This window comes from Myotis davidii, unplaced genomic scaffold (genome assembly GCF_000327345.1).
Source record: "Myotis davidii unplaced genomic scaffold, ASM32734v1 scaffold2314, whole genome shotgun sequence".
In the NCBI taxonomy this organism is placed as follows: domain Eukaryota; kingdom Metazoa; phylum Chordata; class Mammalia; order Chiroptera; family Vespertilionidae; genus Myotis; species Myotis davidii.
Window position 1 is genome coordinate 185,283 of NW_006285722.1, and position 13,928 is coordinate 199,210.

Genomic DNA, 13,928 nt, shown 5'->3' on the forward strand with positions numbered 1-13,928 from the left:
GCTCTTGTAGAAGAAAACTCTCCAGTAAATCAAAGAAGTGGAAATCAATATTTAATCTGGGACGTTCTGGATCAGACTCCAAATCCAAGCTGAGTAGAAATGGGAGCGTGTTTGTGAGAGGACAGCGGCTCTCAGGTAAGAATCAGTGACAGTTGTGCTGATGAGATATTTCCCCCCTAATTCTGCTCTGTAAGTCTTTGGTTTGATCACATTAAACTCACTAGCCCTGAAAGAGAAACTTATACATTAACTAGAGAGTCTTTCTGGTTTTTTGGTTTTTTTAGATAATTTTAGATTTACAAAAAAAGTTGCAAAAGTAGTACTCAAAGGACCCATATGCTCGTTATGCAGCTTTCTCCAATTTTTAAAAAATATGTATTTTTATTGATTTTAGAGAGGAAGGGAAAGGGGAAGAGAGATAGAAACATCAATGATGAGAGAGAATCATTGGCCAGCTGCCTCCTGCGTGGCCCAGTGGATCAAGGCCACAACCTGGGCATGTGCCCTGACCAGGAACTGAACTGTGACCTACTGGTTCATAGGTCGGATGCTCAACCACTGAGCCACACCAGCTGGGCAGCTTTTCCAAAATTTAACATGCTACAGCACCATAATATAATTATCAAAGTCAGATAATTAATATCTATATAATACTATGAAGTAACTTACTAACTTTATTCATATTTGGCCAGTTGTTCCACTCATGTCCCCCTCCAGGAACCCACATTGCATTGAATTGTCCTGCTCCTTAATCTCCTCCAATCCAGAGCAGTTTGTCAGTCTTTCTGACCTTGACTGGCCCTGTATTTTGTAGAATAGACCTAAGTTCAGGTTTGCCTTATATTTTCTCATGGATAGAGGTTATGAAGGTTGTGCATATCTGTGTGTCAGATCGGGAGGAGACATGTCAATACATTATGGCTGGTGATGTTAACTTGATTAAGCGCTGTCTACAAGATTTTGTCCCTATCAAGTTATGATTTTATTCCTTTGCAATTAAGAAGTATCTTGTGGGAGATATTTTGAGATTTTTCAAATATCCTGTTTCTTATCATACTTCCATCCATGAATTTTAGCATCCATCAATGGATCTTGCCTACAACTGCGATGTCTGCCAAATGGTCATTTTCTATTTTCATTATTCCTCCTACATTTATTAGTGAACTCTAACATAAAGATCTGTCCCTTCTCCCCCAGAGTCAAGGTCATGATTTTTAAATAGAAATGGAAATTATATCTGAGTAGTGAATAGGAATTGATACAGGAATGAATAGAAGGACCCACTATGCAAAGGGGGATATAACCAATCCAGGTAAATATCATGTCAAAAAGGGAAGACCAAAGAAATTTGCCATAATGATGTTATAGATTAAAAGTATGGTTTTTTAAAATATGGCCAAAAGTTATAAAAAAAAAAGTTGTAAAAGGTAAATGTACAAATGCAGTGAGCAAACCTTGATTGGATGCTAATTTTGAAAAATAAAAAAGACTACAAAAGATCATTTGGGGGATGAATACACTGAATATTAGAATTGTAAATTTTCATAGTATGCTAATGGTTCTTAGAAGACATGTGCTGAAGTTAAAGTTTATAAGGACGAAGTGTCACAATATTGAAATTCACTTTTGAATGATTCCATAAAATATAGGTATGTAGGTTGATATAGATGTCGAAATCAATAAAGCAAATGCATGATAAAATGTCAGCCATTGTTATCAACCAAGTGGTAGATTTAGAGCTCAACTTTTGTGAATGTTTGAAGTTTTTAATAGTAAAGATTTTGGGGAAAATTAATGCCTCTAGGGAAAATAAGAGAGAATGTTTTTAAGGACTTTCTTTGATCCCAGTGATTAACTGAATGCCAAGGATGATAAAGTACAGGTGTTTGTCTATTGGAGTAATGAGGATGTCACAGGGTATAGCAGCTACAGTGATTAAGGTTGTAAAATAATAGTAGGTCCAACTCATTGGTTTATGCCAGGGGTGGGCAAACTTTTTGACTCGAGGGCCACAATGGGTTCTTGAACTGGACCGGAGGGCCGGAACAAAAGCATGGATGGAGTGTTTGTGTGAACTAATATAAATTCAAAGTAAACATCATTACATAAAAGTGCAATGAAGGAATCTATAGGGACACCCAGATGTAAGGAAGGTTTCAGGGGCAGCTCTGTCTCCATCTCCATGTTTTCCTCAGCTGTACCCTCTGAATCAGCTTCAATCTCAAACTGGCTTCCTTTGCTGCGACAAAGTGGCTGTAGTAGTTCTGGGCTTTACCTTTGACTATCACTGTCCAGAAGGAGAAAGAACATCATTTCCGGTTGCTTATTCTAAACAGGGACCCTGTTTTTCCAGGAACCTCCATCATGCTCCCCCTATCTCAATCACAGTCACTGAGTCACCTGGATCGATCCCTATGGCCAAGGGAGTTGCTCTGTGCTGATTGGCTTGGGCCTGGGTTCCTGCACCAGTGACTGGCATGAGGAATGGGCTTACATTCAGATGCACCTAAGAAGGACAGGGCTCTGTGAGAAGGGGGAAGGGAAATGGATTCTGGGTAGGCATCTAAAATATGCAGGATATGGGGAAACGTGTCTTTCATAAACTACCCTGGAAAGATAGTCCAGGTAAAAAGGGCAGGTTGCCACAGGTATGGTAGATCAGATTCAAAGCAAAAATTAGGATTCTCAAAGAATTTAAGGGGAAGAGTATCAGGCAAGAAATTCCTTATCTATTATAAGAGATTTGCTTACGCACATCAAAGAAAGAATTTCGGTTACAGAATCAGTGATACAATAAAAGAGGTTCACCAAATAATGAGAAGTTAAAAACAACAGAACAAAACAACAAGCAAAAAAATAAGTGCTTTGCCTCGATGTTGACTTAGGAAAATGTCCACCCCCATGTGGTTTCCAAAAGGAAGAAGTCCAAGGGGAGGTCAGTGGTGGTAAGCTCACAGACGCACAGCGTGTCCCTGGCCAGGGCTTCTCAGCTGGCTGCCCCTCCGAATCGCCCACGGGGTGGTTCTCGCCCACAGCAGCTTTGCCTCAGGAGGTCTGTGGTGACATCAGAGCATTGGTCCTTTCTAACAAGCTCCCCGGTGATATGCAGTCAGGCCTGAAAACTGCTGGATTAATATCTCATAAACAAACTAATCAGAGATAGATCATCAAACTGGCTCATTTCGATAGGATGCAGGGATGAAATGAAAGAACCATCCGTGTTAACGCAAGTGGCTCTCTGTTACCTTGACTGTTGCCTATGTGGTCACTTTTCATCAGAGAAATGCTGCTGGATCCCTAAACACTGAAGACTGGGGTGAGAGTGGGGGAGTTTATGGTCATAATCCATCAGTGTGGTCTCCATAAGTGGCATGTGGACTTGCTATCTGTTGAAATATGAACATGAAAAAAGTGAATCAGTGGAGTAATACATTTAAATGCGTTTTTAATCTTTTCTATAACTAAAGAAAATTTAAAAATCGATTCATCATGAATAGCATTGGAAATTTGTTTTGATGGGGGGGACAGCAGGTAAAAGGGTGTTTACCCATATTTAGAGAATGGAAATGAAATAAGAATAAGATAAATTGGGGTATTGGCAGAATGAAGACGCATAGAGGGGTATACTGGGATTTGTATATCATCCCAGGGACTCCAGGAAGCCCTCCAAAATGAACTCCTTTGAGTGGGGAAAATCCCAAAGTCCTGAGGATAATCTAAGCGGGAACTCAAGGACCTAAAGACTGCCAGGTCCCTGACAGAAAAACATAATCTAAATATAGCCATGAGTCCTAGCTGGTTTGGTTCAGTGGATAGAGCATTGGCCTACGGACTGAAAGATCCCAGGTTTGATTTCTGTCAGAGGCACATGCCTGGGTTGCAGGCTTGATCCTCAGTGTGGGGCGTGCAGGAGGCAGCCATCAATGATTCTCTCTCATCATTGATGTTTCTATCTCTCTCTCCCTCTCCCTTCCTCTCTGAAGTCAATAAAAAATATATAGAAATATAGCCATGGGCCAAGGAGCCCTGAGTGCTTAGTTTCCATCCAGAAAAGGGGCCAGAGAATCCTTGGTGACTGTTCCCAACAGCAGCTGCTGTGGCCACCAAGCCCCAAGGAGCTGCACCATCAGAAAGAGGGTCCAGAGGGAAAGGTGGACACTGATGGCCCTGCGACAGCAGTGTTCTCAGCCTCCAGGACACTCGGGGTCATGAGGTCACTGCCCCTCAGGCTGACCTGGGAAACAGCGGAAGTCCAGAAGTGCAGCTCCCGAAACAAAGGGAAAAGGTTGTTTCAGGATACACGAGCAAGGCTCACTGGCCAGGCAGTGTGAGGACAATCATCAGTTTGTAACCTGTGAAAATAACAGGTCTTCGAAGGATAAGAATTCTGGCTTAGTGTGAGATGTGAGGAGGTTGAAGGCCATCTTGCCATCACCAAGGGTTTGAGTGAGGATGGCCGTGTCCTCCCCCAGCATATGGGCCTCAGGCAGAGAGAGGCCACAAGCCCGGGAGCCAAGGGCTAATGCGGAACCTCCAGAAGGAGCTGGGTTTGGAGCAAGGAGGGAAAGGGGGAATCTTTAAAAGAGGGGCAACGTCAAGTTTGGGGTAAGGCCAACTCTGAGTGCTTCTGGAACCATCCCCTAGTTTGCCTTTTATGGCTGAACCCTGGTCTATTCTGAATAACAACAACAACAGTAGCTACTTTGTATTGAGCATCTACCCTATTCTAGGTTATTAGAACCTACTTATTTCATATGCATTACTCATTTACTCCTCTCAGCAGCTCTATTTTTCCTCATTTTACATGTGAGAAAACTGAGGGTTAGGAAAGGTGAGCTGCTTATCTGAAGTCACAGGCCCAAAGTGGCAGAGTTTGGATTCAAAGCCAGATCTGTCTGAATTCAAGTTTCTTTACATGAGTTCTGGGCTCCCATTCAGCTTCCAAACCGCCCTCTTTCCCCTGGAGCAAACTTGACCTACTAGTAGAAGGAAAGACCTTCCAGATAATTCACCTCCCTGAAAAGAGATGGTATCTGTGAAAGTGCCTAATCCTGAGCCTGGAATACGTTTTTACTTACTTAAGCCACACTCTTCCAAAAACCTGCTTAGGTGGCTTACAACGATGCACAGAGTCCACCAGGCACATAGTAGGTGCTCATATTAAATGTTTGGTTGGGTGTCATCTGCTCCAGCGTGAGGTTGGTGAGTGACATCTCAAAGAGCAAAGCTGCACCTGGGAGAAAGGTGACCGACCAGGTCCCCGGGCCCTCTCACCTGTTGTACCAAATTCTTCATCGGTGCTGAGAGATGAGGCTTTGGCCAAGACTCCTGCTCTCTGGCCTGCCCCATAGGAGGGGCTATCTGGAGCCTCGTGGATTCTACCCCATAACTGAATCTTTGAATCCTTGATGGGCAGCAACATTGGGCTTAGGACTCCTCATTTGCTGATAGCTAGTATTGGGCAAAGTTATAACTTACCTTTATCTGTATAATGTTAATAAAACTTTGATCTACAGATGCCTTGTCTTTATAAGGTCCATTCCAATCCGAAAGTAGGAACATCTAGGTGGAGTGGGGGATGTTTCCCAAAGGGGAATATTATAAATACTTGGAAAACTTTGCTAAAGAAACTTTTCTTGTGTGCTGACAGTGCGACCTATTGTTCTGAGCGCTTCCTCTTACTATGCCTTCAACAAGGATATTTTTTTCCTTTTATTTCTAGTGGAAAAAGCTACTATCCGACCAGCCAAAAGCATGGACTCGCTGTGCTCAGTGCCCGTGGAAGGTGAGGTTTTACAGTGGTGTTTGGAACTGGCGATTACAGCTGGGAGACTGGAGTTGCCACACCAGACTTGCCTTCATTAGCTGCTGGGCCTGCTCTCTCCCGTCACGCGGACACGCACAACCCCCAGTCCCATCCCTCCCTGGCTTTTTCTGAACTCAAGGGGTTCACATAGCCCTTGCATTAACTCCCCGTAAAGGGCCATCCTCTGTCTCCAGCCTTCCTCTAACCACAGATGGAGACGACAGCTATTTTACATTCACACCTGAACCCGGTTAAAGGTCAACATCTGAAATCCAAGGCTTCTCCCTCGGGCATAGAAAAGGGCCAGGCACTGGGTTCTACCTCAGAATTTTGTGCCTCGGTACTTATGTAGTATGTGTCTTGAATGGGTGTGTTTCCATAGACATTAGCTTTCTCATTGTCAAGTCATGATTTTGAGTCGGTGGTTTCATTCATTCGTCAATAAACATTGATAGGCACCAGCCTGGCATGGCGCTGGTCATCCCTTTTTGGAGTAGATGAGTACACAGTTGCATGCAAGGTGACACCTACTATCAAAGCGACACCTCACCTCCTTGGTTCTTACAGCTGTAGCCATCAGGGCTGACTTGCCTGTATCTCTCTCTCTGCTAAGCAGCCCACAGCACTGCCACAAGGGCTTCCCTAGCAGAGGCGAAACTCCCCACATTTACCCCACGACTTTCCAACCCCTTTAATAGAAAACGTTTTGCTCTTTGATAAAGGAAGCAATCTGAAATAATATAGAAAACCTTTAGAACAACTTTTAAAAATAGTTCTCAACTTGTAAAATACTCAACGAACTCTTTTTAAACTGACTCAATACTTTCATCATTTCTCGCCTGTATAGTCATCCATTTGCTTTGGTCTTTGAAACCTCTTGAGGCAATTCATGCCCAGTTTTACAGAATTTAACATTTCAAAATCCAGGTCAGCACTTTCATGGGTGTTGGGCAGGTTATCGAACCCCTGGAGTCTCTCTCCATTTCCTCAGGTGTGAGAGAGAATTGCACTTCCCCACGGAGTGGTCGTGAGAATTTTATACCTAAGGTTACACATCCAGCAGAGCACTCGGGACCTGGCTGGGAATTACTCGCCAGATCCCAGGCAACTCACCTGTCATCTCCCAGCTTCTTTACTTCCCGTACAGGTTCTTCCCTTCTTTGCCTTCCTTCCTCAGCCTGTCAGAAACTCACTCCTCAGGACTGGGCTCGGTGAGGTGGAGTGCATTTGCATTCCTAGTGTCTCATCCTCCCAATCAGCAGGAGGAAGCCCGGGAAAGGGAGAGAGCCTAGCTGAGAACGGCATTTGTTTCCTTGCCTGGGAATCAAACCCCTGTCTGGGCCCACCTGCCAGAAGTTTCAAAGCAAAATAAGATTCTGTTATTTTGCCCTCTTAGTCTCCTTCCTTTTGAGCAAACATCATTCTGTCTGCTCCCGCCCGTCCTTTTATTCTCATGATCTACATGTGATGCTTGGAGGGTGACTGCTCTGTTAGCAATCCTGGCAGTGGCCTTCCTTTGGAAACGGCTCTCCCTGCGAAGCTGAAAGCAGACACATGTAACACAGCAAGTGGCCCTGTCAGGGCCTCCTAACAGAGCAGGCGCATGAGAAGATGCTTCCTATCTTGTCAGCCAGAGGTCCTGAGCCTGTCTCCACATTAGGATGCTGTGCCCTCATTAGGATGCTCTGCCTTTCCCGTAGGCAGTGCCTTCTCTTACCGGCGGCTGACCGTGTGTTTGCCTGCTTTTTCACTAGGGAAGGAGATTTTATTCCAGCCGCGAAAATGCACGCGACCAGCATTGGCAGCTCCTGCGACCTCACCAAGCAGGAGGGTGACTGGGGCCAGGAGGGGATGCCAGCGGGGGCCGAGGGGGGCTTTGACGTGAGCAGTGACCGAAGCCAACCCCAGGGCGCTCAGGCCCGGCCCCCTCCGGAGCAGCTGAAGGTGTTCCGGCCCATTGAGGATCCCGAGAGCGAGCAGGCAGCCCCGAAGATGCTGGGCATGTTCTACACCTCGAACGACAGCCCCAGCAAGTCCGTCTTCACCAGCAGCCTCTTCCAGATGGAGCCTTCACCCCGACACCAGCGCAAGGCGCTGAACATCTCCGAGCCCTTTGCCGTGTCCGTGCCGCTCCACGTGTCGGCTGTCATCAGCACCAACAGCACCCCGTGCCGGACACCCCCAAAGGAGCTGCAGTCTCTCTCCAGCCTGGAAGAGTTTTCTTTCCAGGGGTCAGAGAGTGGAGGCTGTCCTGAAGAGAAGCCCCCAGGAGCCGAGACTTCTGCAGGTAACGCGAGGCAGGGGAGGGCTCTCTTTCCACTGCAGGAGATTGAAAACCAGCCTCACATTTGCTTACACAGAGTTTGCAAGAAAGTGCAGCAAAGTGGCTCAGCCTGTGGGCGCCGAGCCAGACCGTCTGTCAGGAAGCTGTCAATCACAATCACAACCGTCTTTGTAGATAACAGATTTCTGTGACCTTAGGCTACAGACTTGACGTCTCAGGGTCTGAATTGACTTGTGTGTGAAGTGAAAGATGGGGTTACACGGGGTGTCTCAGCCTCAGCACTAGTGGCATTCGGGCCTGGGTAATTCTCTTCTTGTGGGGGACTGTTGGCTACTTTGCAGGATTACTCAGCAGCATCCATGACTTCTACCCACTAGATGCCATTAACCACTCCCACCACCCAGTTATGACAACCAAAAATGTCTCCAGACATTGCCCAAGGTCCCCTGGGAAGGGGAGAGGCACAGTGGTCTCCAGTTGAGAACCACTGGACAGAGGACCTCCCATCTCTGACGGTCTGCAACTCTGGGATCTGAACACAGGACACGGCTAGGAGGGAAGGGTGGAGAGGGTGAGAGAGCAGTCAGCTGGGAGGATGCTCTCCCCCCTTGGGAAGCAGGATTCGTCCAGTGATTGTGCTGGGAACAGCCTCTCTTAAAATGAGCTGTCAGTCTCTTCCGACCGGTAACTCGCATCCTCATTGCAGCTTCGGTCCCTAAGAAGGCGGCTCTGGAGGATGCCAAGCCAGAGCCAGGAGCAGCGAGGACAGTGGAATGCAGCAAAGGCCTTTCTCTGGAGCCAGGAGCCCAGTTGGAGGAGAAGAAAACCTCAGAAATCCCCCTGAGCTGTCAACATTCCAGTGACTTGGAGAAGAGGCTGGATCCAGAGAAGGTGGTGGAGGAGGAGCCAGAGGCCGGCCAGGTGGAGCCCAGTGCTCCGCAGGAGGGCCCCATGGCCAGAGCAGAAGTGGTGTTCCTCCATGAGATGGTAAGGTGGAACCTCTGTCGGTCCAACCAATAGTGTGTTTTTTTTTCCCAAGGGCTCTTAGAAAAGCTTAGTTTGTTTGTTTGTTTGTTTTGAAGAACCAGTGTTGGCCAAAGGGATTTTAGGAGACAACCTTTTAATCAGATCTTGGGATTGATTTTTGCAGGGATCCTATAATGGAATAACCATCCAGCTCAGGTTCCCTAGGAAAGACTCGGTGCTAAATATTTCTGACCTGAAGTCACCATAAACCAGTAATAGGCCCTGAGATTGTAATGACATTCAATCCCAGAAGCAGCACAAAATCTGCTTGTCATATCCTGGTCCCAAAGATGATGACCATTCATGGAGCCAGTTCTCTCCTTCCTGACATCCTGGGTAGATAGTGTCTACGTTTATAAAATCTTCTCTAATATTTCCAGTATCCATTCCTTCCTCCTGTTGCTTCTAGAGAGGTTAAAGCATGATGCCAGTGCTTACTAAACCTCTTCCACTTTTTTTAAAATATATTTTATTGATTTTTTTACAAAGAGGAAAGGAGAGGGATAGAGAGTTAGAAACATCAATGAGAGAGAGATATCGATCAGCTGCCTCCTGCACAGCCCCTATTGGGGATGTGCCTACAATCGAGGTACATGCCCTTGGCTGGAATCGAACCTGGGACCCTTCAGTCCACAGGCCGACGCTCTATCCACTGAGCTAAACCAGTCAGGACATCCTCCACTTTTTAGAGGTGTAATTTTCCAAGGTTTCTTGGATTGTCCTTGCATAAGATGAAGGTATGAGGAGGTTTTCCATAGAGCAGTCCTGCATTTGGGAGGCTCTGTGACCTGGAGGAGTGCGTCAAAAGGGATAGGCAGCCCTGGCTGGTGTTCCTAAGTGGTTAGAGCGCCAGCCTGCACACCAAAGGGTTGAGGGCTCAATTCCCAGCCAAGGGCATGTACTTTCATTGCAAGTTTGTTCCCCAGCTCAGGGTCCATGTGGGAAGCAACCAATCAATGTGTCGCTCTCACATGAGTGTTTCTCTCTGTCTCTCCCTCTCCTTTCCACTCTCTCTAAAAACCAATGGGAAAAAATATCCTCGGGTGAGATATACTAGTATACTTATAAATATATATATACTAGAGGCCTGATGCACAAAAATTCGTGCAAGAGTAGGCCTTCCTTCCCCCAGCTGCTGGCACCGGCTTCCCTCCAGCACCCGGGACCCGGACTTCCCTCCTCTGGCCGCCGGCAGGCTTCCCCCCGGCCCTGGCTTCATCAGGAAGGATGTCTGGAAGATGTCTGGTCTAATTAGCATGTTACCCTTTTATTATTATAGGTAGATATATATATGTGTATATATATGTGTATATATATGTCTATAGATATAGATATAGATATAGATATAGATATAGATATAGATATAGATATAGATATAGATATAGAGATCCAATCTGAGGTTGGTTGAACCCATAGATGCATAGGTGCAGAACCCTAAATATGGAGGGCCAACTGTATGCTATGGCACATGGTAAGCACTGAATAAACATCCAGTGATTATTACTGCTGTGTCCTTTACTCGCTGAGGTGCCCATCCTGGCACTGGTCCAGTCCCTGGCAGACAGTGAGGATGACAGCCCTGAGAGTCCTTGTTTCTAAATAAGCAGTTTCTTGATGTTTTTCAGGATGAAGATGATCTGACCAGCACCCTGATCTGGCCTGAGATTCAACAGGAGCTAAAAATCATTGAATCTGAGGAGGAGCTGCCCTCGTTGCCACCACCTGCTCTGAAGGTCAGCCCAACTCAGCCCACCCTTGAGTCAAATCCAAGGCCTTTTGCTCCCCCAGAGCCTCCTGGGAGCTTGCCTTGTGTCTGTAGCCCAGCTCCAGTCTCTGCCCCTCTGGAGGAGTGGGCTAGGGATCCAGCCAAACAGAGCACAGAGGAGGCTCCCACAGCAGCCAACAGAGAGAAGCCAGAGGCCATCAGCAGCCTCCACAGATCTGAGACTGAGAAGGCTCCGTGCCCAGACCCCACCAGCCTGGCTCCTCTGGAAATCATTCCACTGGAGGCGGCTTCTCCACAAGCAAGGGTGGAGGTGGGAGGCCCGGGGAACCTGTCTCCTCTGATCCCACCTGCTCCACCCCCTCCAACGCCTCTGGAGGAGGCACCTCGAGTCCAGCTACAGAAGGACGGCCCTGAGAGGGAAGACTCACCAAAGAATTCGAGGACAAGTCCACACATAGACCAGCCAAAACCCAAAGGCAGTCCTGCGATCCCCAGTCTTTGTCAGGGAGACAAGGCCTCTCCCAGACAGTGTGAGAAGCTGAAGTCAAAGAATGCTGCTCCCGATGGAAAAGGTGCTGGTTTTCCAAGCCCAACAAGGGAGGTTGAGCTCTCCCCACCCGGAGAGGGGGATGCAGCCCATTCAACGCAGGAGCCCTCGGACGGCGATGACGATGACACCGGGACAGACGTGGCCCAGCACGGCCTAGAGATGGTGGAGCCCTGGGAGGAGCCCCAGTGGGTGACGAGTCCCCTTCACTCCCCCACCCTGAAAAATGGGCAAGAGGCCCAGGTGCAGGGCCTTCAGTGCCACCGGCTGGAGAAGAGGCTTTCCCACAGACCTAGCCTTCGTCAGAGCCATTCCCTAGACAGCAAACCCACGGCTGAGAGCCAGTGGACTCTCAAGGGCCCCTCCTCCATCAGCTGTGCTAATCTTGAAGCCGAGAGGAACCCCGACCCGCTGCAGCCCCCAGCACCCAGGAGAGAGGTTACTGGATGGGATGAGAAAGCCCTGAGGTCCTTCAGAGAGTTCTCTGGCCTGAAAGGGAGAGAGGCTCTTCCCAGTCAGAAGAGACCGGGTGGTTTGCAGCCCAAACCAGCAGAAACCAGCCCTGTCAGCCTAGCAGAGGGAAAGGAACAGGGGACACACCTGGGGCACAGCAGCCCTCAGACTGAGCAAGGTAGTGTGCCCACACCAGAGAGCAGCAAGGAGAGCTCACCTCGTGTGCAGGACAGCACCCCGCACGAAGAGCATCCCCCAAAGTTACAGCTGAAGAGCACCGAGTGTGGGCCCCCAAAAGGGAAAAATAGGCCTTCTTCCCTGAACTTGGACTCTGCCATTCCCATCACTGACCTCTTCCGGTTTGAAAATGTGGCCTCATTTGGTTCACCTGGAATGCAGCTCTCTGAGCCCGAAAACCCAAAGGTCACCTGGATGACCTCATCTCACTGTAAAGTAGACTCCTGGAGGGTTGACTCCCAGGACTCTCAGGACCTGGACATGGTTGCTCATGCCCTGACAGGCCGCCGTAATTCGGCTCCCGTCAGTGTGTCAGCTGTGAGAACCTCCTTCATGGTCAAAATGTGCCAGGCCAGGGCGGTCCCCGTCATCCCTCCCAAGCTTCAGTACACAGAGATCCCACAGCCCCTGCCCTCTCAGAGCCCAGCGGAAGGTGGGGCTCAGCCTCCGGAGAAGAGCCCAGAAGAACCTGGATCCACTGATGTGACATCCGGGAAACCTGCCAAAGGTGATGCTCCCTCCCCCTCGGAAAGCCCCAAGGAAGAAAAGCCAAAGCAAGACACAGGAACCAAGGGGGCCTTGCCCATGGATGCCACTGCATCCCGCACATGTGAAGGCCCCAGCCTTTCTCCAGAACCAGGTTCGGCTAACCTGCTGTCCACCCAGGATGCAGTAGTGCAATGCAGGAAGCGCACATCAGAGACAGAGCCATCTGGGGACAACCTTCTTTCTTCAAAAATAGAGCGACCATCAGGGGGTTCTAAGCCTTTCCACAGGTCAAGGCCAGGAAGACCCCAGAGCCTAATCTTATTCAGCCCTCCTTTCCCCATCATGGACCATCCTCCTTCTTCCACAGTGTCAGATTCCAAGGTCCTGCTGTCCCCTATCCGGAGTCCCACCCAGACAGTTTCCCCCGGCCTTCTTTGTGGGGAATTGGCAGAAAACACATGGGTCACACCAGAAGGGGTCACGCTTAGGAATAAAATGACTATTCCTAAGAATGGCCAGAGACTAGAGACCTCAACCAGCTGTTTTTACCAGCCTCAGCGGAGATCTGTGATTCTGGATGGAAGAAGTGGGAGGCAGATAGAATGACTTCGCTTCACCTGCTGGTGTCTGAAAAAAACGCATGATTCATTGGGAACTTACTACAGGCCAACTTACCTTTGGTCCAGACACAGGTTACCCAAGGCTAGGCTTGTTTGGGCCTCTTCTTCTCTTCCTTCAGCCTTCTGGCCATTTATTAATCAGTCCATTTGTCAAAGGAAAGGTCACGGGAAGGATCAAGAGATGAAAGTTAGATAAGTCTTTAGGAGAAGGTGGGAAAGGTCAGATAAGGGAGAGGATGCAATGCTTGCCCCAGTGAGATCCGGGGCTGGTCTGTGAGCTGCGTTACTCCCCCATTGGCATTATCTATTCCTGTGGCAAGCTGGATGTGACAATGACTTGTGAAAGAAAGAGAGATCCTTTGTGTTGAAAAATGTTGCTACTGAGGTTTGAAGGCCTCCTCTTTACTTTGAGCTCTTTAATGCGGTGTGAGAGTGTACTCTCCAGAATAGAGCAGATTTGGAAAAGCAAACTGACGCCCACTTAGATCTCCCAGTGGGTGAATTTGCTCATGCTCTTTCCCCAGAATTAGCATAGAAAATCAGCACCCATACTCAAGAGCCACCTCTGAGACAGACACAATCTAAGAAGACTTTCAGGCCATGGCTTTTTATTAATGTGGGACTCCAACTGCCACTACCCTGACCTCTGATTTATAAACCCAATAGCTGGGCAGGATTGCTTCCATTCCAATACCACAGTCTAAAAACAGGATGTCACCTTGGAGAAAAGCCTCCCAACA

The 13,928-nt window shown here is 48.0% G+C and overlaps 1 protein-coding gene across 1 annotated transcript in view; it reads left to right on the top strand.

The window, feature by feature from the left end:
- ARHGAP31 (Rho GTPase activating protein 31) overlaps positions 1–13,711 on the top strand; it is a 95,755-nt gene extending 82,044 nt beyond the window's left edge. The window contains exons 8-12 of the mRNA XM_006756430.2: positions 11–135; positions 5,723–5,837; positions 7,561–8,093; positions 8,797–9,077; positions 10,742–13,711. Coding sequence (XP_006756493.1) covers positions 11–135; positions 5,723–5,837; positions 7,561–8,093; positions 8,797–9,077; positions 10,742–13,174 — 3,487 coding nt within the window. The 3' untranslated portion in view covers positions 13,175–13,711. The remainder of the gene's footprint in view (positions 1–10; positions 136–5,722; positions 5,838–7,560; positions 8,094–8,796; positions 9,078–10,741) is intronic.
- Positions 13,712–13,928: the final 217 nt, after the last annotated feature.